This window comes from Girardinichthys multiradiatus, chromosome 21, assembly GCF_021462225.1.
Source record: "Girardinichthys multiradiatus isolate DD_20200921_A chromosome 21, DD_fGirMul_XY1, whole genome shotgun sequence".
NCBI lineage: Eukaryota > Metazoa > Chordata > Actinopteri > Cyprinodontiformes > Goodeidae > Girardinichthys > Girardinichthys multiradiatus.
In genome coordinates this window covers 12,562,185-12,589,446 of record NC_061813.1, presented here as the reverse complement: position 1 = coordinate 12,589,446, position 27,262 = coordinate 12,562,185, and the positions used below count along the sequence as shown (strand labels likewise).

Here is a 27,262-nt window from a genome sequence, read left to right as displayed (position 1 = left end):
ATTTGTGTATCTGTCGCCATCACTGTCCACATGCTGCGGGTGCAGCGCTATCTGCAAGGTCTCCAAAGCTGTTAATCAACTCCTCTCTAATGTGTTGTTCACACCTCCTCCCTCCCCTCCCTCCCTTCGCCGAGCTGGTGGATTTCTATTTTAGACAGGGTGCTTGGCCGGGCGATCGCTGTCGCTAATTTGTTGTGGCAATATTAATTAATGATCAGCCTGTCACAGCTGTTTATATTGAGACAGATTAGAGAAGGGAGAGATTAGACAAAGAAAACAATCTGTGAGAGGCTCAGCCACTGACAGGGGTCACCTTCATGTGTCTGAAATCATATTCAATTTACCGTGGCAGAGGCAGGGAAATTACTCCACTTGACCGCACTGCATTCCTCTCTATCGGAGGTGCTTCATGTTTAGAGATAGCCAAATCACGCCATTTTAAATGCAAAAAAACTGATGAACCTAAGGCCCTGCTGCTGCGTTTGACATTTGATAATATATATATAAATTAACAGACAGAAATGCCTAATGTCTCATATGCTGTCTTTCCTTAATCGTACTGTTTCAGCTCTGTCAACAACTACAATTCTCCATTAGAAAAAACTAAATCCAAGGTGGCAGAGTGCAACGTCCTGACCAGTGACGTCCCTATTTTCCTCTGATATGGACCTACTGACTCTCTGGCCTCCCACAGTCGCATACCGGCCAAATGCTCCGTTGACTTGGCAACGCTGTGGTGCGAAGTGACGGCGAGTGGAGATTAAGGGGCCAATCAAGGCCTGAACAGTGGGGTAATCTTTCCACTTGTTAAAATGGGTGTCAGGATTATTTCAATGCTTTCTCACTTCATTGCTGGCTTTAATAAAGCAAAGGCATTTACTGCTAACTGGATTGCTGAGGCTAGGACTCAAGGACTGCTCACTAATGACTGATTAATAATAAAATTGAGCACGTCTAGAAGCTGACATACCCTTGAGGCTCAGTTTAAGATGTATACAGTTGAAGAAAGGGCCTAGAGTAATATTACTTATTTTTTTTACTCGTGTACCTCAGATACCACTGCTGATGAGCGACTGAGTTAATTTTTAGTGGGTGCATGAAGTTGCACTGGATGTCTATCATCTTCAAATCCAAAGAATAAGGTTTTGTCAGCAGAACATATACAGGTTTAATAAACCCAGATAAAAAAAAAAAAATCAAAAGGCTTAGCTTGTAGATAAATACTTCCTTAATGCCAAGCATTTGTTAAAGCTAATTCCCAGAGACATTAGTGTAGGAGGACGAAAATATACTGTAGCTTATTATTGCAGCAGAGTATTGCTAGCGTGCTTGTATGGTTGTCTTGTCAATCCCCCAGTTTCTCTCTTTAGTATGGATGTGAAACCAGGAAGGAGTGAGAAGACTACAAATATGTGTAGTTGTGCTGCATCTAAATATTTAATTGTTGGAATAGATACTAGTTCCAATCCTTCAAGTTCAGCTGAGTCCATGTTAGACTTCAACAAACCCCATCAATAAGGATAAATCTGTTGCAGTGGGTGCAGTGCAAGAAGGTGCTCTGTCAGATGAGACCAACAGTAAACGCTTTGGCCTGTATAGAAAATGCTATGTGTAGCAGAAAACTAACACTGCCCACCACCCTGAACACCATTCCCATGGTTATACATGGTGGTGGAAGCATCATGCTGTGGGGATGCATTTGGGAAAGCTGGTCAGGGGAAGGGAAGACAGATGGAGCTAAATAATGAAAAAAAAACTTGAGATTTGGGTGCAGGTTAAAGGTTCATCAGGACAACTCTATTAATGCAGCCAGTGAAATGGTTTAGATCGAAGCGTATTCATGTGTTTCAATGGCCCTCTCAGACCCCAGAGCTAAACCCAACCGGTAATCTGTGGCAAGACTTGAAAACTGATCTTCATCAATGTTCTCCACCCAATCTGACTGAGGTTGAGCTATTTTGCAAAAAGAAATGGGCAAAATTTTGACTCTCTCTAGACTTGCAGCTGTAATTGCAGCAAAGTTTGGAGGTGGGTGGCTGATGGGCGGTTGAATAAAGACTACCATTACCATAACATAAAATCCCAATTAAACACATAGAAGCAGTAACGTGAACACATTTTTGGAAAAGTTCAAGGTCTCAGATCCAAAAAAGCAGTTTTACACTAAGCATGCATTCACACTTAAAATGTTGACAAGGCATTCCACTGAGCCTTATATGATTTAAATAATAGCCTGTTGAATGTTTGAAGCTGAAAATTTGTTTGATCTATCTAAACCGAATAATGTTACACAAAAACCTGCAGAATAAAAAAATATCAACAAAATGTCAGCAACTTTAATCATCTGTATGCAGCCTGTAGTTTTAACATAGTCGTGGACATTTTCATACATTCAGTACATCACATATGACTAGCGATGACTAGCTCTCACATAGACTTCTGACATCCTCATTGTTGCGGCTTGTTTGAGCAGTGTCTTTTCTGCTATCTTGAGAAGTCTTGCCAGTATACTCTGTGTTGAACATTTCACCCCTGCAGCTTTATTCTGCAACAGGTAGAGCTGCAGGGAGTTCAGAGAAAAGAGAACAGTCTGAGCTGGCACACATAACTTGGCATAACACCACACTGGTTGCACTACCCCCAGGCTACATCTAGCAGCCGCCCCCAAATTATGCATCACATCTGCAGGGTACTCAACCGTTATCCATGCAATCAGTGCCTGGCATCGGGACTGATTCACATGTGAGTGTGAGCTGGGCTTTACCATCAAACCCCCGTTTCCCACTGTACCCATAAAACACACGCCTGGCCACGTGTTCGTTCACACAGGCAATCATGCATGAATATTATATGGATTATGTTTGTCCTTTCCCAATAAAAATGTTTTTGGAAACTGGCAGACAGCACGCTTGACTTTCAAGAAATTCCACAGGCGACTGCTTTCCAGAACTAAACGGGTGCAGCAAATCCTTTTAAAATCCTTTTAGACACCATGGCAGTCGGGGGAAAAAGAAGAAGTTTCTCTCAGGCAAACGTGTGCAGGTCTGTTGGGTTGATGTTTTGCTCTGGGGAAGGACACTTGCCAGTTTATTTCTGCAAGGCTCAAAAAGAATGCTAATACATCACGCACCCTAAAGGGTGCAGGGTGTGCGGAGAGAAAAGGCTTCAAGGAAAGACGCAAGGGTGACACTTGTGAACAGCTTAATTTTTCAATTCAAGACTTCAAGGGGCAGGTGGCTTATGCATCCTTGCATGATTTAATAGGACAGAAGAGATCATTTAAAGTGTTACTATCAGTTGTCAACATGCCCGTTACCTGGATGGCGGTGATATAAAGTTCACGTCCGTACAAACACAAGTAAACAAATCAGTTGAATTAAACTCTCAAGGGAGATTTATTCTGGCTGAAACAAGCTAAGAGAAAGTTGGACAAGCTGTTAACAAAGGCCAGCCAATCCAAGAACCGTATCTTCAGGGTCTTCAATTTCCCCAGGTTTCCTCGTTGTAATTGCTACTTAAATACTTGGGTAAATGAGCAGAGGGATTGGGCTCAGTGGTTTGTTTGTCGATTTGCTCTTTGCTTTTCGATTTCCTTTGGGCTACAGATTGAATTAATGTTTGTAGACACTGGGATGCCACACATGAGGAAACTGGAGATTTTGCAAAATTATAAAACCTTCCCAATTACAACTCTGCAAACATACGGCTGTAGGAAAAAAAACTCATTTGGTTTGTTATGGAGATTTCTTATGTGTCAGAGGCACCGAGATAATAATTAGCTTCATTTACATGCTATTCTATTAAAACAGACTAACAAACAGATATTGTTTACTAAATATCCAAGCCTACACAATGGAAAGAGGACAAATTTGACACCAGATAAATCCCTGCTTGCTTACTCATATCTCTATCTGTGCTGCAGCGATTTCCCCTTCCATCCCACTATCTTTAACTTCAATCTCATTTCTGGCTTAATTACACTTTGGAAGGTGTTTGGGTTTTTGCTGTGTGCCTGCTGTTTTGGTCATTACAGGTCGCTGTAGGACATAGAGTGGCTGCCAAAGAAGCTTAGCAGAACCCAGGCATTTGGGATGTGGCTTCACTCACCTGGGGTAAATGAGGACAACTCTTCCTGCTGGCTTTGAGGCATGTCCTCCCTTCAGGGGCTGTCCTGATGTTGAAGAGGGCCTGAAGAGCACACTGGGCTGCCTGGGTCTTGGCAAGCTTCTTGCTGCGACCACAGCCCTCAAATATCCGCCCATCCACACGCACTGCCATCACAAAGCTCCGCAGCCGCCTGCCATCGGCTCGCTCTGAAAGACAGGCGTAGCGCAACCCTGGCCGGAGCTCATTGAGCAACGTCACCGGGCTTTTTGGTGTCTCAGGCTCCGGAATGATCCCGCCAAGCCTCTGCTGAGCCTGCACCATGAGGTCCAATGTATGACGCAGCAGCCGTCCGTGTCTAAGCAATTCGCTTGATAGCAGCTCGCTCTCATTTTCAGGGCTACAAAGTGTTAGGCCATTGGAGCATGGTGACGACTCGAATTCCTTAAAAAGCGTGTCCGGGAAGTCGGCCTGGTCGGATGTGAAGTCTGCTGAAGGGTTTGAGATGTTTCCCATGGCCAGGTGGGCCTGAGGAGCATTTGGGAACTGGATGAAGGATTTGAGAGCCAGTTCTGCAGCCCTCATTTTTGCTTTCTTCTTTGTGGGTCCGGTACCCTCGAAGGTCAGTCCGTTAACTTCCACAGCAATGGAGAAGACGGGAGCATGGACAGGGCCAGTCTGGGACACCATGCGGTACTGCAGGCCTGGCCGAAGCTCATTCAGTTGTACTAGAGCATTCTTTGGTGCCTCAGACCAGGACAGTTTCTTATAGATCAGACGCAGCTGACAAAGGTGTCCGTTGTTGTCTTCCTCCAGAGGTCGCTTCCTCTTCATACCAGAGCTGCCCACTCTCGAAGAGTCAGAGCAGAAAAATGACTGGCATTCTCCGGAGCTGATGGAGAGATCCTCCAAGTTACCGATGTTACGATTTTCCTTTACTTCTGCACTGCTTGTGCCTGCAATGTAAACCGGAAAATACAAAAACAATTTTAATGGAGGGATGGAAAAAGTAGTCACAAAACAAAGTGAAAAGAAGGCAATCATTACTGTGCAACACTCTCATTTATCCTGGCTGAACAAAATGAATCAAGGAAAATGTGTTGAGGCAGATTGAGCCACTTGATACACAATAAAATGGTAATGAACACATCTACAATCAACTCCCAGAGCCGAGCCCACTTCATAGCACAGGGCTCTATTATATTTAAGTATTTTAAAACCCAAATACAAATCCCCTGAAATGGTGATGTTATCTGCCAAATCATCCTGTAATCTGCCTCCAAATTGGTTCAGAATCTGAGTCAGGAGAAGGAAACACTGGTCCCCGCGGCCTTTGTAGAGCATCAATCCTATTTGTAATGGGGGGGAGGGGTTCGCTGTAAGTGCTAAGACTTTCCAAGAAAAGGATGAGAAAAAAGGTTTTGAGCCTGCTTTATTTCACACTTCTATCCTCTGTAGGAGCAAAGCCTGAAACAGCTGTGATATGCTCTTCAACCGTCGTTACAGGGAAGTGGTGGCATATTGCATTTCTGATGGCAAACGAACAAAAACAGGGTGTTCAGAGGAATTTTAACTGTGTCACCTACTGGTGCTTAGATTGTAGCTCAAGATGAGAGTGTATGCAGGCAGGCAGGCAGGCTGGCAAGAAAGCATCACATTTGATGACTTATTCATCATGAACACTTAGATTTAACATTTATTAGCTCACTTTTAAAAGACCCATTTGTAATCAAAGAGCTCATTTGCCCAAATAGTTAATTATGCAGGTGACAGAGATTTCAGTTCCACATTCAGTCTGCCACTGAAAAGGTTCCTGACAGATAGAGTCAGAGAGAGAGAGAGACATGGCATGCAGTGGCTTACTTAAACTGTCCTCGTCCTCCGTGCTGCTGGTCCCAGGGCTTATGTACTTGAAGGGAGCGATCAATGCCGACAGCATACTGACTTTCTCTGGAGGAGAGACAAGAGACGCGCAGAGTCAACAAGAGGGCAGAGGTAGAGCTGTTTTGATGTTTTTATCGATTAAAGCCAGGGATCATTGTCAGCCCAACAAGGAGGCAGAGATGCTGCATGCGTGAGAGGGAGTATGCTAGAGAGCCTGTTCTTCCATAACCCTAGAATGTACCATGATACTGTAAACTGAAATACATACAATGTTACGTTCACTTTAACTACCGACCAAATATGATTCGTCTAATAAACTGAAACTGTCATACAAACACTAGGTCTATAACAAGATAATATACACAAGATATGCTAACTTGAAGCATGTCTGAAAGTAGCTGCATCACCAAGATTTCACCTGTTTAGTCCATTACTATGGGCAACTAATATGAAGGCGAATGCTGTAAGCTTGGCAGCACTCTTATTTTGATGTAACAAGGAAATAGTTCCTGGATTGTCTTGTGCTGTTGATGGGGTCGACCGATAAAGGGGCTGGCAAAAAACAAGAAGCCCCCCAAAAAGGTTTCTATGACTGCATTTTGGGAACCCAATAGAAAATGAAACAATAAATGAGTAACAAACAAAAACCGGTAGCTGTTAAGAATGCTAAAGTTAGCATTTGCCCTGGAACTTGGCAGTTTTATAATTGGCAAGCTTTTTGTCTATACAACATCCTGGTGCCTACTAATGTAAAAACGAACATGATTCATCCATCAGACCAGGCCACGCTCCTTCATTGCTCTATAGTGTGGTTCTGATGCCCATGTGCCCGTTGTTAGGTCCTTTCGCAGTAGACAAGAGTTAGATTGGAAACCCTGACTGGTCTGTAGCTATGAAGTACCATATGCAACAAATAAAAATGCACTGTGTACTCTGTCAGGTTTCTATCAGAACTATCATTAACATCAGCAGTTTGAGCTACAGTAACTCATCTGTTGGAGCAGACAACACAGGCCAGCGTTTGCTCCCCACATGCATCAGCAACCATTGGTAACCTATGGCCCTCTTGTCAGTTCATCACTATTCCTTCTTTGGAATGGCAGTTTTTGGATAATTATGTTTAGAAATATATTAAAATACAATGTGTCAATTAAAGTTCTTCTAATTAATTTCACATAATATGATTCAGATTATTCTGCAATATGATTCAACTTTTGCCCAGTAGCTCAGAATCTTCCTGTTTATCGATTCGACATTTTATGGAAGTAACACAGACTTAAACTCTTGATTGTAGCTGAAAAAAAAAAAGCTGAACTTTTTCTCTTTATCAGAGCCAACTTGTCAACAGCCCCTCTTGTCTTGTTTCTCCCAGAGGCCCTACGCTGTCCAGGTGTGCGTGTTGTTTACTGCGTGAAGCCCTATTAGGGCTATTGCTTGGTCTGGTGCTCTCCACGCAGCACTGAGTAAAATTGACAGACCAGTCTGGCTCCTTAATTAAACCTCCTCCTTCTTCCCAACACCAGCTGATGATCAATAAAAGACAAAGGCGAGGGTCCAATGAGGAGGGGGGTGGGGGGCTGGAATGGACTTGTAGTACTGCAAGGTGATGAAGTAGGAAGAAGTTGAAAAAGAGCCAGAATGAGTTTACAGAGTTGGAGCCAGTTGTCATGATACTCGCGGAGCTTTTTGCACTCGCAACTTTCCAGATTTAAGACCCATAAGGGCAAAAGTTCAAAAGAGCTAAATGCTGTTTAAATAGGGCCCCACATTACGGTGCTATAAACTCGTTTTGATAAGAGCGTAAGGTTGTGAACGAGGCTTCTCTATTAGCGAAGCAACAGCACTAGAGGGACTCAATGAGTCACTGTGACACACATGGTTACACTCCAAACAATGGAGCTGGAGCTCTGCGAGTCCTTGTGGGCCAACATCACAACACGAGCACTTGCATTCTGACCTAATTATGGACTAAAGCTCAACACAAGCAGCAATTTGGCCCTAAATGACTCCCTTGGCAGCATAGAGGCCATTTTCAAATCAGTCTGTATTGTTTTTAAAGCCCCTAAAGGCACATTTTCAGAAAAAAAGCTGAAAAAATACAGGTCTGATGTACTACTCTGTTAAAATTAAGGATTTATAGAGGTCTGGTTGAAGCCTATTTTAACATCTGGACACAAAATATCCATGTACATTGTGACTGGAAAGACAGTAGTTCACATGAACCATGAAATTAGAGCACGCTCTGAGGCAATTAACACAGAGGAGGCCAAGCTTTCCCAGTGGAGCCTAAAATGCAGAAATCAACAGTATATTTGATAACGTTGTGCTGCTGAGCGGTCCAAATGTACCGTTTAACAACTTCTACCAAGCCAAAGCGCTTAGCTGGCAATCAGACACAACAGATGCACACAATATGATCTATTATATAGTTAGATGCTTACAGTGAGAGGCCACTATAGCATTTATGGTAATTGAGGGGATAAGCCAAATCAACATTCTAATCTGTTTAACAGCTGACACATGAAACACAAACATCAGATGAGGCTGAAAATGCTGGTAAATGTGATCTTCTCTAACTGATTCACTTAAATCAATCAGACTGCATTTCTTCATCTGAAATATTTGAGATATAAAAGTAATTTTAGATTAGAAGGATTAATCTAAAGATAAATTAGAAAATGATGGTTGGCCAATCTGGACCAATTAAATAGCTTCACAACTTTACGACACTGACTTAACAAGATATTTATGGAGCTATAGTTAGCACCCCAATTAGCTAAATACAAACTGAGCATCCCCTCCATAACAATATTCAGGGGGCATCTAGTTACGAGCGCTACTCACTTACTAGAGGGTTACCTGCAAAGAGATAAGCAGATGCATGTGGCCACTTTGGTTGGGAGCCTTGTTTCATGGTGACCATCTGCTATTTCACTTTTATGAAATTAACCAGGTCAATGTCTTGTTGGCATGTTGTTGTCAGTGGAGAACCCATACAGCTTATGGCCCTGTAGATGAAAATGTTTCCCTCTGCCACAATATAACAAAAATGTAAAATATTTATTTATTTACCTCTATTTCTTTCCTTTTAACTCTCAACTGAACAGAAAAGTGAGTTTTTTTTCAATTGCAAAATCAATTATTTTTAGACCTTCAGAACATGGATAAAATCTATAAACCCATGGTTTAGTTTCAGTATGTTTTCTAACATTTTTGTCATGATTTTCAAAGTTCTGTAATAAAGTTAGGAGAGTTGAAACTAAAGATGCGATGACAAATTAGCTAGTGACTGAAATCAGGCAATTTTACCCTGTCCTAAAAGGTGAGGAGCCATTTGGAAACACAAAAATCAGTTTTACAATAAGGGAACACACCATATGTAAGCGATACCAGGCCATGCTGCCAACGATGTAGTGGAAGTTGTGACTGCAGACACTGTTTAAAATAAAGCCAAAAGAAGCGCTGAGCTGTAAGAAGCTATTTTAATTTAAAGAAACTATATTTTCTCATTCAGTTGAATGAGGAAGTGTGTCCAAACGTTTTGCTTCTTATATAACACTCTTTAAAAGCAATAGGGATCAGCTTAATATTGTTAATGGCAGGTTGAATCTATACAAGCATAGTTTGGAAATTGATCACAGAATTCAGATCGGGCTTTCCAATAAACTTAAAGATCATTTAGGACCATGTACAGACTTCACTTTGACTCTCATGGTTAGATTCACTCCTCCCACCCACTTGTTTATATTTAGCAACACCATTTGTTGGTAAGGTTGAGCAAGCTAACGTATTTTGTTCTCAGCAGTTCAATTGAACATGTGCATAGGATACATAAGCACAAATACACAACCTCACTTCTTTTCATTATGTGTTCAGATGCCAAAAGGTCCCCAAAGAACGGCATGACATGATAGTGTGGAGTGGAGATCAGGTCCCTGATGGGTGAAGCCCTATGTAGAAGTTTAATGACAAATCATTCAAAGCTTCATGAAATTACGAACTGTATCAAAGTTGAACAGCCAATGGGCTGACTGATGAGCTACAATCACAAAAAAACTCAATGTAATAAAGAGGAATGAGATTCAATGCACATCCTCATTGCCTGATGATATGCTGGACATATCACTGAGCAGTATGAAAGCTTTAACAGACTATTTTAATACTCCATTCAAAGGACTTTCACTTGAACGACACTCACATTCTCCATCAGAACAGAGGTTTTGTCTTCTCTCCTAAGGACTGCATAATTTTATGCAACCCTATGAGACAATACTTTTTCTCTGCTTTCAATAGAGCACACTTCACTTCAAATGCCTCAGGAAGTAGCTATTGAGTGCAAAATATAATGGTGTTTTCAATAACTCTGATGTTATGCAATTGTAAGTGGTGAAAATGAGAGGTCACTCTGGAAATGCCACCTCTGACTGTGCTTTGGGTTTGTGCGCTCCAATCACGAAGATCTCCAAGTTACGTCACAGGCAGTTTTTGTCAGGAGTTTGGAGAGACGCTGACCTTTCCAGACACATGTTGGATATTTGTAGCATCTTAATTAGAGCATGATGTATCAGTAAAGGAATACCAATGATGAGAGGTCTGCAAAAAATTACTAAGGATATCAATATGAGTTTAAAATTGTACCACCACATGTCATGTTGGGGTTAGGTATGCTTTAGATTTCACATTTCCTAACTTGAACACGCATTGTACAAACCAATGCTTTTCAAATTAAATATCTCTAATCAGGTTATTGACATGAAATCTCCACTAGAAGTTAGAAACAACTACAGCATTGTACAGATCCAAAGAAATCAACACAAATCAGCACATAAATTAAGTGTTTCGAAAACAAAGATAAAGACCAAAGTAATACACTCACACTCAATGACCACTTTGAAGATTCACTGCACAAGACTCCACTGCTGAAGAAAAAGCATTTTGAAGCACATTTGAATGAAGTTTGGAGGTGTGACCATCAAACGTTTTTTTATCATATGGTACTGGCAGGCCTCATCTAGCTGAGGTATGAATGGAGACATTTAGTGAGACTTTCTGAGAAAGAAACTTAGCATGAAACCAGGGGGGATTTTCTGCAAGAGAATGATCCAAAAACATGGTCAAGGAAACACTCAATCTGTGTCAGAGATAGAAAATGAAGCTGATAGAATAGACCTGTCAAACACTCGACTTGATTTTAACTGAAAATCAATAGAAAGAACCGAAGATCTGAGTGCATACAAGAGACTCCCAGAAACTTTGAGATTTGAAAACTTGAAATGCTCTCTACTAAAGCCTGTCGTCAATGTGAAGGAGAACAAAATCCACCCTGCTATGAAGTTCATCAAACATCCCACCAATCACCTCTGCTGAAGAGCGCCCTGTTATTCTGCATGTCCTTCACGGTATGCATCACCCATTCCTTCTCATTCAGCAGCAGGCCTGAATGATGGGAGTCAATTCGTGCCGATAGCCTCTGCTCACTACTGCCATCCCCCACTGCACCAGGACACGGTGAGAGTAGATGGTCTTCATTTGTTTCCACAGCACAGTGTCTGGTACGGAGAACGGGCAGGCAGAGATAGGGAGAGCCTCAGCAGATGGCCGTGAACTCCTGATAGTGACAAGAGCAGTGATGGCGTCCATTCACAATGAGCTGCAGAGTAGGCCTCTTTTCTCCTTGCACCTCCTGCACCGGCTCTGAGCAGAGGGTAATGAGCCCAATCAGATTTCCCCATGGCTCAGCATAACGAATGGGTCAGATGAGCGACAGGAGACACTATTGAAACAGGCGCTGGGGGAAATCACAGACTCATTGCTCTGTCTCCGTTTAACACCTGCCCGTCTCACTTTTCTGTCAGTGCCTTTCTGAGACTGAAAGCTACTGAGCCAATACATGAGATGCTGCTTTTTTTCTACATCACTCTTAAAACCTTATTCCTCCCAATTCTCTTGTGTGATAAAAGCCACATAATAATACGCATTGAGCTAAGAGTCCTCTCAATCCTTTGTGTGAATACAATGACATCTAAATAAGAGTTTAAAAGCCTGATGATACAACAATAACATCTACCGGGTACTCAGAATATACTGCCAGTTACTAAACCTTGCTGGTCCAATGCTGTCTGGGTCTCGAAACTGAATCTCATTTGTGGGCCTTCAAACTACCATTAAGCCACACAGCTAAATTAATATTCATGCCAAACACAATATCAGTCACTAAAATCTGTTTACAACAAATTAGTTTATGTAAGAAAATGTCTTTAGTGTGACCACACTCATTTAACATTCTAAACATCAATAATCACATTGCCAAGGACAGGTATGACAAGAAGATTTTGCAAGCACCGTGTTAGCCATATTCTGCAGCTGGCTAATCACGCTAAAGTTAGCATCTCATTTCTCACGCATTTGTAGTTCAAAATTTAAAAAGGTTTGATAGCTCAAATTGAAACTTTTGCACTCTTCAGAACAAAATGTAGAGGAGGGACGGTTTCACAGGGGTAAAACGTGTGACCCTTGTACATAGGTTGTATACCTTGACACAGCTGTCACGTGTGCGAGTCCCAGCCCGTTGACTTTTGCTGCATTTTCTATTGGTCAACTTACAAAATAAAGGCCACTAGTGCAATAAAATAAAAAATAAAAAAGCAGAGCTTGAAAAACTTGTATTGATATTGTGAAAATATAAAAATCATTTTAATCTCTTTAGGACCAGAGAAAGTCTAGCAAAGTTAGGTTGAAATTCACAGGGCAGGATCAGCAGCAGCTTTACGCATGTGTGATTCATTTGGAATGTGCCAATGGAGTGGAGTGGGTCTCCTTTCTGCTCTGACTGCAGGTGGTGTTTGCTGCCTGACAAGGCTATTGTGAGACTGACCACATGCCAGTGCTTGGGAAGTACAGTTGAAGGAGCTCACGTTAGAAGGAGCTCACGGCAGCACTCGCTGTTCGCTGAGGACAGTTACTGCACAACAGACTGGTGCTTTCACGTCTAGTTGCCAAATTCTCCAATGACAAGAAAAGTATCTAGATTTATCGCTAATTGCTTTATTGAAAAAAAGACGCTAGAGGGGGTACAAAAGCTCTCTAAATATACTTGCTAAGTTGGCAACAGTGGATGTTGGGGATTAGGTGGAGTGTGTGGGATGGGTATAGATGGGTGAGGGTTGGTTACCTGGTAAGCTAGCCTGTTGCCTACTCCTGCTCGACTTGGCATTGCTTGGGTGGCCTGCACTGTTACTACTGGCAGTTGGAGTTTGTGGCCCTCCAATTAGGTTGTGTTTGTTTGTTTCTGTGGACGTTGGACTGGATTACAGGCGCCTGCTGGGTCTTGGTGCATTTCACTGTGTCTCAGATTGGTGTCTCCTCACGCTTCTGCGGTTTTTGTATGTGTGTGTAAATTTAGCAGGGCAGCTTCTGGACCTGGTGGTTGTGGGATTTGTTCTCTGTTTTTTTCTCCTATGTCATGGCTGATCCCCTCTGCTTCCTGAACCAGGTATGGCCTGCCATGAATCGGAAATGTCTAATTTTCTGTTTGCCAAAGTGAGGACAGGACAAAGTTGAAGGTATCATTACACCCCTATTTGTGGCTGAGCTTAAACTCAAACCACGCTCATATCGATTTCAGGCTGAAAATGAGAACTGATTGTTGGTCAAAAGAAAGCTGGGCCAGATGACACTTGCTGTCTATAATAAAGCAACACATTACATTTACGCATTCATTGTTTGGCATTCCAGATTATGATAAATATGTGTGACATATTAAAAATACATTTCCACAAGAAAATGCAGTTCTTTCTTAAAAGTCAATTACAGATATTTCAGTCAATTTCTATTTTAAACTTTTTTAAGGTATTAAAAACACATACACCTAAAACTATTGCTACTGATCGAAAACAATAGCCCAAGGAAATAAAACATTTACTTAGTTCCTTTAAAGCATTTTTTGAAGGTTTCTATGGTCTGTAGATATTTCCTGCAGAGTAAAAACAAACTGTCAGCTGAAGAAATCTACACACAACCACCTGGTGAGTGTTACAGACAGGATACTGGCTTTCTCTGCCGGCTGCAAGTATTACTTACCTGTCAGAGCCAAGGTCAGGGTATCTGAGCTGGAGAATTTCTTTTATTTTTATTTTTAGGGAGATGTTTTAGTCTTTATATTAAAGTTAAGCTTGAAGAACCCGAAAAACAAACAAAAAGGGACTGAAAGAGAACACGGAGATCGACTAGAAAATATTGAGAGCAGATTTGAAAATATAAAACATTTATTTAAGAAACATGCAATCTTCCACATAGCTTTACCTAAAGTTTAATTTGGAATAAGGTTAGAGGCATGGCACTTGTTAAGAATGCTTGTATTTCGCACCTTTCTAAACTGTCTCCCAACAAGCAATAGTTTCTGGCTCCACTGATCTCCAAACTGCTTGAAACGTATTTAAGCCATTTAAAAACAAATCCTGAGAAATTGAAGTTAAAACTGGGACCTTATGGCCAGAAAGAAGTGTTTGGAGGATACTAAAGAACATTATATGTACAAGAAAAACAACACACTTTTTTGATTGTTAAGCACAGGAGTGGAACAATCACGATTCGGGGATGGGTTGCATCTAGTAATACCCTGAACGTTTTATTTTCGGGAGGGAAAGGATTTGATCATATGTCAGAAAATCTAGAGGTGAATTTGTCAAAGTAGCTGTACACCAGTTTAATGTGATAATGCTACTGCAGTTGCTTTCATACTATCATTACTCAGATTGCACAATAAACTCCTTGAAGATGTCCAAACTGAAGAAGAGGCCTCTGCGGTAGTCCAAGATGTTAAATAGATGTTTACCAAATAATGTCCTCAGATGGACTTCTACAAATGGCCAAATAATCTCTCTGAATAGCACTGAACAGACAAAATAAAGGTTTTACAAATGTCTCGTAGAATATAGATATTAGAGCAGAGGCAATCAGCTACGGACATTTAGTTGATTGCCTCAGCATCCCGATTTCCACACATCTCGCAGTATTCTACATTCTAACAAAACGAACTGCAGTAAAACAACATGTAATTCCTTACAGCTTGTGAGCCATCAGTGTCATCATCACAATGAAACTCTGTGGAGATTGGTTTTTAAGGTGTTGCTCAAGCTGCAAAAGATAACTTCCTACAGACAATATGAAGACTTTGGCTTTTTAAAATAAGATGTTGGAGCTCCTATGCTGGCACTTTTTGGCATGCTTCTGTCATATTTTGTCCTGCAAACATTCATCAACCAATCTGAACAAGTGATAAATGGTAAAAAAAAAAAGGATTATTGTTGTATTCACAATATGGTGTTTATGGGTTATTTTGAGTAAAATAATTTGCTTGATTAGATTTCATTTTTTAATGTTTATATGTACTTTTCATATTAGAAGAAATGATAAAACCTACTAAATGAATAGTAAAGTTCTGCTGTGAATAATTACCATCATTTTGTTATACGACAGGATCTTTAAGCCATCCCCAGACATATGTTAATTGCCAGTACTATAGTCCATGGAGGAATATGAAAATGAGAGAGATAAACTGTAGTTTTAAACCTCTGGTTAAACATGGAGCTATATTTCTCTCCCTGCCACCCTTACTGCAAGTCTTTTAGTGCTACCATCAGATATATTATGTTTTTGAGTTTCTGTCTATCTGCAAAAAATAAAGCAGTTACTCTACAAAGTGATAATTTAAAAAATAATTTATAAAAATGTTTGGTTATTTATTTTAAACTTGATTGGCAGTTAAGATATACAGTGCCTTGCACATTTGCATTGACCTAAACTATTCTGTTTGTAGCTGCAACAGTATGTTTAGAGCCACTGCCCTGCTGGAGGGTGAATATCTGCCCTTGTATATTTTATAGCCTCAAACATCCGGTACTTATTTTCATCCATATTTTCACTGACGATCCATTTAGGTTCTAGCAGCCACAAAAGCTTGACAAGTCAGTGGGAAGCAGACACAGCAGTTCGAGTTTGATTTTGGACTCTAACTTGACTACATTTTCCCAGTATTTCACTGACTAGCCTATATGTTCAGCAGCAAACTTAAACCTAGCTTCAATGTGCTTTATCTTCGGCAGTGGAGTCTTGCGCATTGACTGTCCAGAAAGGAATTGTCATTTAATGCCTTAGTTATCCTCCAAAACTGTACCTGTTAATTTTAGTTATCTGGAATTGGTTCTTGGCTATTTGATAATGCTTGAGATTTTCCTTTTGACTCTTCTGTCAGACACCTTATGAGAAGCACCTGGTCATAACTGGTTTATGATGAAATTATGTTCTTTCCATCTACTGATAATGAGCCCACTGGAACATTCAGAGGTTTAGAAATTCATCTGCAAAGAGGTTGTGAAGATTTTCAGAGCTCCTTTCTTTTATCCATCATGACATGCCGGCTGATCCCATCACCTTGACAATAAGAAACCTTGTTTTAGGCCATCGGCTAAGACTAAACTAGCTGAAATCATGTTGCAATGCCAAACAACCAGGATTGTTTTTTAAATACTGGCAGACTTCAGTCATTTCCTTGGCTTTTCATGTCTTTTTTCAGCATGTGCTCAATACTTATTCCACATTTCATTCTTCTTTATTTCATATAACTTCCTTTATGGACTTAGTGTGGATGACTTGGAATTGTACCAACATCTCCAATGAATTTAATGTCAATAGCCGCTACTTATTTTCCCCACTGTAAGCAGAGTGACTTTTGAGTGACAGACAAGATTCAACCAAGCATTTCTGCATTTGCAGGCATTGCAGGCAGCAGAGGCCACTCCACCCTGAGTGACACTGCAATGTCCAAACTATAGTATTGTATTCCACTGAGGGATGTGAACAGAAACTGGACTCAGGCGGACAGTGAATCGCTTAATCATATTGTAGCTCAGAGAAGAAATTGAAACTACTTTTTATATCATTTTATTTTCCCCCATTCTGACAGCAAGTCTCAGAGCAACCTCTTTGGCTGCTGAGACTACACGTCTGAGCGTTGTTGCAGGTACCTGCTCAGCATGCATGACGGCTGTCTCTCTCGCCCCTACGTTACAGAGCTGGTGATCAAACCAAGGCTCTAGCTTTCCGTCCACACCTCCACCTAACACCCCTCACATCTCTGTGAGCCCTCACCTCTGAGAGCCATGCTTACATCGCCAATGCAGGCACTAGGTTTGAGAGTTCAGCACAGATAAAAGCTTTTTTATGCCACATTGCCAGCAGGAGCAATATAAAAAATGACTTTTTCTTGTTGGAATAAAAAAGGTAAATTTTTCATTGGGCGTTCTGCAACTAGATGCAAAAAAAGTCGGCTGCTATCTGACGCCATTGAGCTTGACTCCAAAAGCTTTTAGCACCACTTCAGGAACCTCTGAACAATGACACATTGGGGTGCTCCAAATGCCTTCAACACACAGTCACTGGATCCAAAAAGCAAACTTAGCACCACTTGACATGTCAGTGCAGCCTGAGCACGGGCAGAAAGGGGCAAAGTGAAACCAAGATGCTGTTTTTCTTCTTCCTCCCAATACCTTTTGGCAATTAAAAGGAAACAGGCCTGAAAAAAACTTCTGTGCAGCTCATGATCACAGCCTGATAAGAGGAGGATTTAATGTGCACCCGCTCGCCTGCTTAACAGAATATTAATGTCGGTTGTCATCCATGAGAATGACTCATTTACAAGCATATCGAGGAAGCTGAAGACTCAAACCTGGATGAGGTTTGTCGCGCTGCTCGTTTGATAACAAGCACTCGAATGTATTTACAAGGCAGAGCGAGAGAGATAAGTCTGCGCTGTAATGACACTAAGCAGGTCAGGAGCGTTTCGATGTGCCGCTGCTCCTCTCCCCTCCCATGGTTATCCCTTTTTCTGTCAGTGAGTGTAGCACTGTCATCTGCGCCCTGAGTAAAGTCTGAATTTCAAATGCTTCTGCACTCAAGTTTGCCTTGTGAGGCCTTTGCTTTCGACTTTCAATGAATTTTGCGGTTGGAGCAGAAATCGCTTCCTGGTGCTGAGTTGCAGACAAGGGGAAAAAAAGCATTGTGCTGCTCGCTGGCTGCCTCAGCAATGGGCAGATGAGCAACTTGACATGGTGCTCAGATGGTGATGTGACCCCTACATGTGGTCGCCAATCTCAGAGTGTGTGGGAGTCAACTGGTAGGTGTGAGATTAGATAATAACCATTTCGTGTAAGAGCCCTGCAGTCAGCAGCTCAAACCTGGACGGCAGCTTCAGCTACATTAAAACATTCAAGAGAAGAAAAATCCCTGGAAACAATATCTCAAATAGGACTAGGATTTTATATGCTGACAAGACAGCACCCTCCACATTTGACAACCCTGCTAAAGATATGTAAAAAGCCTTAATATACAGTACGTTTATTAGTGTAGGATAGTCTTACATTGAAAATAAAGAGAAAAATCGATTTGATTATTTGGGGAAAAATCCCACCTCCGAAAGATAAACTGAGAAATTGTCTGGTATTTTTCCAACTGGTGAACACTCCATGCCTAACACTGAAGATAAAAATGTTTGTAGCCTTTTGGAAATTCCAAGGTTAAAAGGATAGTTTGGATTTTTTGAAGGCTGGTTCTGGGAAGTTATCATAAGTAATACCCCCCTTAACTGTAGTAGAAAGATGTCATTGTGAGCTTGGTGGAAACGTAAATAAGTTGTGGAAGCTAACAAACTCATCAGATGTAGGCCCACACTGTATCAATCCACCTCATCAGCATGATAAAAGCAATATATGTCCCTTTAAAGAGTGTTATTGTCAGTGCAATCTTGTTGCGCTTAGGTATTGTAACTGATTGGGAAAAGTTTGTATTTTTGAGTTTACAACCAGGCGGTCACTGATCACGTTGAAAATCGGGTGATTTGTTTACCAATCAGTGTTTTGGTACATCTCTTTTACTTTTCCATATCTACAGTTATAGGATTAATTGAAAATTATAAAAATGAAACTGGAAAAACAGGGCTGGACAAATACCCAAATTTATTTTGGCAACAAGTGCAGCAGAGGATGCTAAGAGAGGTACGAACAAAAGAAAAAACAGCAGCAAATTTCATGGCATAACATTCTGTATTTGTCATAAAAGATTAATTTACTTTAAGGCTCTGTACCCTAATTTATCGGGGTTGCAAATAGAGGCAGTTAAATGACACCTCTCTAATCAAATAAACGTGTGATCTCCTCCAACAGTGTTGTATGCCTCACATTATGACACATATAATCAGGTGGACTGTTTGCACTACTTTGTTCAACACAAATTGCTGTACTGAAGCCCGCTGCATGGCACAGATGGGACACGTGCAGTTTTTCATCGGCTGTTCCGTCCCACAGAGCCCGACACATCTGGTATGCAGCAAGCGGCATCTTTGCACTAATTTGTTTGTCACTGTACATTGAAGGGACTATCTGTCATACTGCCATGCTTTGGTTGCGGCATGATGTTTGAAGAACATGGCTAGTCAGAAGTTTCGGGGAGGCCGCTCAGGAGTCACGAACAGGAGCCATCTGACTGGGGGAGGGAGAGAGGAAAGGGAATTGGAACAGGTATGTGGAGTCTGTAAATTCCTAACTGAACACACAGTTTCCAAGTAGAAATGAAAGATAATTCATTTCACATTCAAGTCCACCTGAAAGTCACACATGCATTATGAAGAACAAAATAATAAAAAAAAAAAAGACTATTTGACATTACGGATATGTAATTAGTAAAGTTAATGGGTCAGATTTGCAGTACAGCTCTATCAATACATTCCTAATTTCAGATGAGATGAAAATTGCATTTTATTTCTGTAGGTGCAACAACAGTTCCGTTTATGTGTTTTCTTCCCAGGGATCAGCTAATTTATCTATATACTGTATATATATATATATATATATATATATATATATATATATATATATATATATATATATATTGCAGTCAGTTAGAGTTGAAACCAGATATTTACACACACTGTGTATAACCTACACACACTTTTTTCTTACTGTGTGACAGTAAATCAGACTAAACATTCTTGTCTTAGGTCAGTGAAGAAAACTATTTTTTTTTGCTAAATACCAGAACAATAGGTGCAATAATTTTTTTAAGATTTTTTTCAGCACAAGAGGTTTTTATTTTTCATTTTTTAACAGTAGGCGGACAGGAAAGAGGGGCAGATATTTAGCAAAGGTCTCTGGGTCTGGGACTCGAACCCAGGACAGTCGCATCAAGGACTATAGCCTCTACATGTATGGTTGCACACTTAACCCCTACACCACCACCCGGTACAATAATTTTTTGAGAATTTTGCATGACCTTCTTTAAAGTTGTCATACATTTCCTGAGTATTTGGTAGAATGGCCTTTTAAACTGTATGATTTGAGTCAGACATTTTGGATATCCTCCTTTTCACAATTGTTTGCTGGAATTTTAGCCCATTTCTCCTGACAGAACTTGTGGAAATACATTAGATCTAATGGCTGCCTTGCTTCGCACACACCTTTCCATCTCTGCCCACATACAGGTGTAGAATCAAGGCTTTGTGATGGCCACTCCAAAACAGGAGCCTCTTTTAACTAATGCTTGCAGTATACTTAGGGTCACTGTTTGGAAAAGCCTTTCTCTACCTAAGCTTCAGCTTCCCAACTGATTTCTTGTTTCAATATTTTCAAATGATTACACTATGCAACCTATTTTGTGAAGTGCCTCAGTTCCTCCTGCAGCAAAATGTCCACACATGATGCTGCCACCTCCGTACTTCACAGTTGAGATGGTGTTCCTCTAAATGTAACAACTGTCATGTGGCTAAACAACTCAATTTCGGTTTCATCAGATCACAGGACATGTCTTCGAAAATTAAATTCTTTTTCCTTTAGTGCACTTGCAAACTTTGATCTTTTTATTTTAATTTATTTTTTTTGGTTAATGGCCATTTCCCTCTGATTTGACCTTCAAGGACGTGTCACAGGACAATTAGTTTCACTGTAGATAATAACACTCTCCTAGTAGCTTCAGTTGGCAACTTGGCACAAGATCTTTGCTTTTGTATAATTGTTGATAGAAAAACACATTATTTTCCGAGGTACACAATCTTTTCTTTCTTAAAGGAAATTATGGATGGACATTTCTATAGTCTTTTATACTTTTGTATTACTGATTCTACAGATGAGCATAACACCTTAATGCATCTGGAAAATAGTTCCATATTTGAGACTTATATTGAAGTAAGTAAGGAAGTAGTATCTGAGTTGTTACCTTGTTGTGTTAATGAAGTAAACTAATAAAACTTGCTCAGTGGACTGGCTTAAAAGCCTTTTATATAATAGTCATTTAAAGTTTAGGGGTCACCAGAACACTACGTTACATAACCATTAAAGAAGGTCTAGCAATTTCCAGTGAAAGCATAATTGTGTATCATCTTGTGAGCTAAATGCATTGTTAAACCTCTTATTACGCATGGCGAGAAGAAGTGGAGCCACGTTTTCTATTGTTCTACTATTGCAGTCTGATGTGTCTAAACAAAACAAGTCAAATAAATTCCTCAAGTTATTTACTTTTGAAAAATTAGTTAAAATAAGCATAACCCTGTGAATAACACATAAGGTAGATAAAGCTGATTTGGTTAACATGTTAGATTTGTTATTTTCTTTGATGTTGTTTTTTTTTCTGTTAAAATCTATATATAGCAACATAAAAAAACAAATTTCCCCCATTTAATTTAATTTCATTTCATTTTATTTATTTATTTTTTTTGTCATACTTTAATATTTCAAATAATCTAATATCTAGTATCTAGTATCAGACAAAAATGAGACCTTGATAAATACAAATTACAGTTTTTAAATGATGATTTCATTTAATAGGCGAAAAAAACTAACCAACCCCCCCTGAGCCCTATGTGAATGGGCAATTACCCCCTAAACTTAATAACTGGATGTGACACCCCTGGTAGCAACAATGGCCATGAAGAATTGTGGCCCACACTTATCCAAATTGTTTTAATTCAGCCATGTTAGAGGGTTTTGTGCATAAACAGCCTATTTAAAATCAAGCCACAGCAATTGGATTTGAGTCTAGACTTTGACTAGCCCACTCTAAAATCTTTATTTTGTTGGGTTTTTTTCTGAACCATTCAGAGGTGAATTTGGTGTTGTCCTTCGATCATCTGCTGTATAAACAAAGTGTGCCTGAGCTTAAGGACACAGGATATTTTGGTGGAGAGCATAACTCATGGTTTGATTAATGACAGCCAGTCAACATTTGTGGACTTTTTTCCACTTTTTGCTCATCTATTCAGAAAATATTTTCCTAAAGGTCTTGGAGATAATTAAGGTCTTTTTTGGCAAATTTGAGACAAGTCTGTGTTCTTTTTGGTCGAAAGGAGTTTTGGCCTTGAAACTCTATCAAGTATTCCATTTGTTCCCATTCTCTCTTCCTTATTGTGAAATCATGAGCACTGACCTTGACTGAGGCAAATGAGGCCTGCAGCACTTAGGATGGTGTTCAAGGTTCTTTTCTGACCTTCTAGATACGTTATGGATTTGCTCGTTGAGGAATTTTTGTTGGCCTGCCACTCCTAGAAAGGTTCACAACTGTTCCATTTTTTCTCCTTTTGTGGATAAAATTGTGGTCGGCTGCAGTCTCAAATAAAGTCTAGCTTAATAAATGTCAGCTACCTTGTTTCCCATCTGTTCTTAAATTCCCTTTGGTCAGGTCATGATGTGTTGCCTTTTCAGATCTTTCAGCCTACTTTAGGTTGTCATACAAGGTTTCTCTTTAAGTAATTTGTTGATTTTTTGGGTAAGCACTAATTAGACCTAATGTGTGTGCCTGACAACGTCAGCCGAGGACGTAGAAGATTTGTACATAATTGGATTTCTGATAACAGGATTTCTGCTTTTTTAGTTGGCGGTTACCTGGCTTATCGAAAGATTTGTAAAACATCGGCAGCTGTTCAAAGCACTCCGAAGCTGCCTGGATATTTGAAGGGATCTTTAGAGCTCTCAGCACTCAGACTGATATGTTAAGAGAGCAGAATCGCAAGCTGGACGCAATCCTTGAACAGAATCGCAGGCTGGCTGCGTTTCCCGGACTCAAAGGTCATATGATTTAATCTTGGAGAAAGTTGTTTGCTCAGGATCAACTGAAAGTACCAGAAATTTGGCTATTTGGATTTGAAATTGAGATTGCCAGTAAGACTTTGAAGGCAGGTGGTAAATCACAGCCGGCCTGAACCAAAACATTTATTGTTTGTCTAATTCAGGATCCCCAATATGGCCTTCACAGGCTTCTTATCAAAACATTTCTTCTGGATGTTCTGTAAATACGACGCTCTGCCCCAGCAACCCCTCTCATCTGTGAACTGAACTGTATGGCCGTTTGATAAAACTTCCATCTCTTTTTCAAGGACAATGGCACCTTCGTCAGTGTTGACAGTCTAATTCTTTGCACACATGATCATACTTAAATACTGGCACCCTCACGAGTCCACCATGCCTCTGCAAAATCTTTGCTTATGTGTGTTGCTTTCCCATGCTCCTTATTTTTACCTGAATGTGGATTTAATTTCTTCATTTCTTCTCCTTTTCATAGATTTTTAGATTTACCAGTGGAAGGAAAATAATACTAGTTTCTTAAGAATTTGAACAAAAGCTGTTTTTACACCAGTGACTCAGCTTCCTTAGTTAGAACTCATTGATTGCTTAGTTAAATTTCAATGGATGCAAATGACTGTTATTATTGGACTACAACTGCATTATACCAGCGAACCCAAGAATCATTCTCTCTTAGCACAAGATGGTTTCCCCTACATAGAGGACCTAATGATATAATTACCTCTTTAGAAAGATTGGTTTAGAACCAACTCTTACCAGTAAAACCCAAAGAATTATTGATGTTATCTGTATCATTGTAATGTTGGCCAGAGATTTTTAGATCTCAGAAGGATTCATAGATTTTTTAGGATTGTAGTATCATTTGTTTAGTTTTTCTGTGTTTGTGTTTATTTTCTTTGCGATTGTATTGTAATTGTATGTACAGCGCTTTGAGTGTCTTGTTACTGAAAAGCGCTGTATAAATAAACTTACCTTACCTAAATGTGTCCTGTAAAATTGAGCCAAATGTGGCTATTTACACTTAATGCAGGATTTAACAAGTGGGTCAATTACATTTTCAAATTATATTTTGTTTGAAGATCAGAAATATTTATGTGTGACAAAAAAGAGCAAAATCACAAGAAAACTAACAAAACTGTAGGGGGGCAAATAGTTTTTATGTCACCATATATAAGGACTATTATAGAATGTTTTGTTGACCCATTTTGCTAAAAGAAAGCCCAGGATGTGTTGTGTATTGGTGTTTAGACAAAGTCTATGAATTCATGTGCTGGAAAAAAGAACTAAAACATGTGTTTGAGCTCACTGATGGAAAGCAAACATTGGCTGTCAGGAATGTACATGAAATACAAAAAAAGACTGGAAGGGGAACTAAAAAAGTGACTTCTGAGTGAAATGAAAATGGCTTTGTACTTGTACATAAATTTATTTGCAGCGAGGGAAGAAAAGCACATTTATCAGACGACAAGCACTTTCCTCAGCTACTTAAGAATGACAATAATGTTGCAGGAAAAGTTGATGCTGTGATAATGCTGTCTGCAGAAGGCTGGGGAGAAATTCCTATGCACTCGGTGTCTTGAAAGTCAGAATATCAGCTCTGCATTGACTTAATGTAAGGAGGAAACAACCCTCTGCTTTGTTGCTATACAAGCTAGGCCTAAGTCTCTAAAGTCTACATCCTCAATGGAAAAGGTTGACAACATTATTATTATTATTCACATAAAAAAAGTAGATCTATGATGCTAGAAATCCTGTTTTGATCATCTTTAACATGAAGGAGAAACTCTCATAGAAACATCTCCTTTAGGGGCTTTGTCATTGTTCACCTGCTTTAATCCACAGTTTGTTTGAACGAAAGAGGAAAAATTTCAAACCATTCATATGAAATGAATGTACACTCAAGCAGAGTTAAAGAGAACAAGAGCAGATATATTTAGTTCTCAAACTGTCACCAGCATGCTGAATAATGGAGCTGCAGAATGCTTGTAGACAAGCTAAAAGGGTTTTGCTGTCATTTCTCTGATTTGGTGCCAACAGGGTGATGGTATGTCTTGTGTCATCACAAAACATAATCAAATGTGTTTTTTGTTCCTGTGTAGTAAGCTTAGTACCCACACAAATACTGTGGTTTCAAAGACGTTTCTTTCACAGATTACTAATAAGTTCCTTCTGTCCTCAAACGTGCCCAGAGGTCAAGTGCCACACTGTCTGCAGAGCTTCTTATCCTCGCGTTCTAAAGGTGGCAAGATCGGAATGAAAAACATGTTACAAAAAACACAAATTCAACAACCATTGAAGTATTTGGTTATCCTAGAATCCTACAAACATATGATTAGCATTGTGTATCTTCTTTCAGGCAAATAATGACACAGGCCTATTTCTTTCAGACACAGAGCCCAAGGCAGGATAAGGACCCATTTCCATCTTCCAGTAAAACATCTCAGCCCCCACCACCTTCTGTGCGTGTCACATGCACGAGCCAGCAGCAGCTTCTCACCTCAGTCGAGGCTTCATGAATGATAAGTAATGGCGTAGGAGAGTAAGGTCTTCATCGATCTTGTGAAACTTTGAATCGGCGTACCAGAGGCTTAGTTTGTTCCGCATTCACCACTCTCTTTGACTATGAAGTGCACAGCACACCTGACTCGTGGCTTGGGGTGGGGTGACTGGTGCTTCTACTTATTTCCGCTGGGTCTTTTCGAAGCTAGAGTAGGCTGGTCTATTTAAATAGAGGCCTGCTCAATGCTCCCCTCAATGCAGTAGGAGAACGACGTGTGAAGGAGCAGTGAAATGATCATGTTTGTATGAGAGTAGCTAGAGATCCCTTTGCCCACAGAGCAAAAAGAGCAAAAATCTCAAACTTTCAATAACTAACCCAGACAAAACATTACTTTCAAATACACTAAAGTTGACAAAACAGAAACTACATAAATATAATATTAAATTTGTTTTAAATTTCAAAAACGTTTTTTAAATAAGCTTTTTTGTTGTTTTTTACTTTTGCTCATTGGGAGTTTTGTGTTTGCAAGCTGGAACTTACTGTTCACAAGTTTTGTGAACTAGCCTGCCTGCTGCCGTGAAGTTATGAATACAATGTTATTGAAATAAACAACAACTTATTATAATGAAGTGTAAAAAAAGTGGTTTTCTGGTGGGTTTGTGGTAGTGGTGTTAGTGGTGGGGGTTGAGCCATGTCAAGACTGCAACTTGATGCCATATTTGTGGACTTAATAAGGATGACAAACTATGACTGATGTCATTTGCCAAATTATGGGAAAAGCTAGCATCAGAACCAACATGAATCCCAACAAACTGTATGAGGGCCAGTCAGAAGCATTATAAAAACACATGATAGTGTACAACACTTACAAAGATTTTCTGTTCCATGGATGTCTGTAAAGTAAAAAATGAGCAAAATACGAATTCACGGCATATAGAGATACCCTGAGAAATTGGCTAGTGACTGGAATCCACTCTGATCCACTCTATGGTTGGCCAGTAGGACTTTAAAAATTCCACCTCCTTTGTGAGCATTGAGCACACCATAACAAAGCACAGAGGTTGTGCTAAAAATAACACTTTTCATCTTAGAGGTTGTTACTGATGGAAGAGCTTTTTTATAAAGTCAAATCCTATATATCATATATATATATATATATATATATATATATTTCGATTGTAAAAAAACTGCCATGTATGAAACAATGATAAACCATTTTCTGATGCATAACTTTTCATCTTGAATTTCCATCTTTTAAGGTCTGCAGAAAAGTTAGTGAGAGTAATGGGTTCAAGGTGCAATGTTCTTCCACATGTTCACTGTGTCCCCTAAATGACTTCTGGCAAACTCCATTGGCCAGATTTGTAGAGTGTACAACTACTAATTGTTCTGTTGACAGATTCACTCAACTGAGCTGTGCGTCCCAACAGCTCCTCTAGAGTTACCATGGGCCTCTTGGCTGCTTCTCTGAATAATGTTTCCCTTGTCTGGCCTGTTCTTTTAGGTAGCTAGCCATGTCTTTGCAGCTGGGATCTACTCTGTACCATTTTTGGTACAGAATTGATTCTAAAGTCGCCTCAAACCTCTTTACAATGTTCTTCATGACCTGTTTGTGGTGCTTTCATGATGTTGTTTGTTCCCTAATGTTCTCGAA

General features: G+C 40.0%; 1 protein-coding gene across 1 annotated transcript in view; it reads right to left on the bottom strand.

The window, feature by feature from the left end:
• Nucleotides 1-27,262, bottom strand: part of adarb2 (adenosine deaminase RNA specific B2 (inactive)) — a 282,592-nt gene that overhangs the window by 101,138 nt on the left and 154,192 nt on the right. Inside the window, exons 3-4 of the mRNA XM_047348928.1 lie at nucleotides 5,968-6,054; nucleotides 4,108-5,060 (exon numbers count right to left, since the gene is read on the bottom strand). Of these exons, the coding sequence (XP_047204884.1) occupies nucleotides 4,108-5,060; nucleotides 5,968-6,054 (1,040 nt within the window). The remainder of the gene's footprint in view (nucleotides 1-4,107; nucleotides 5,061-5,967; nucleotides 6,055-27,262) is intronic.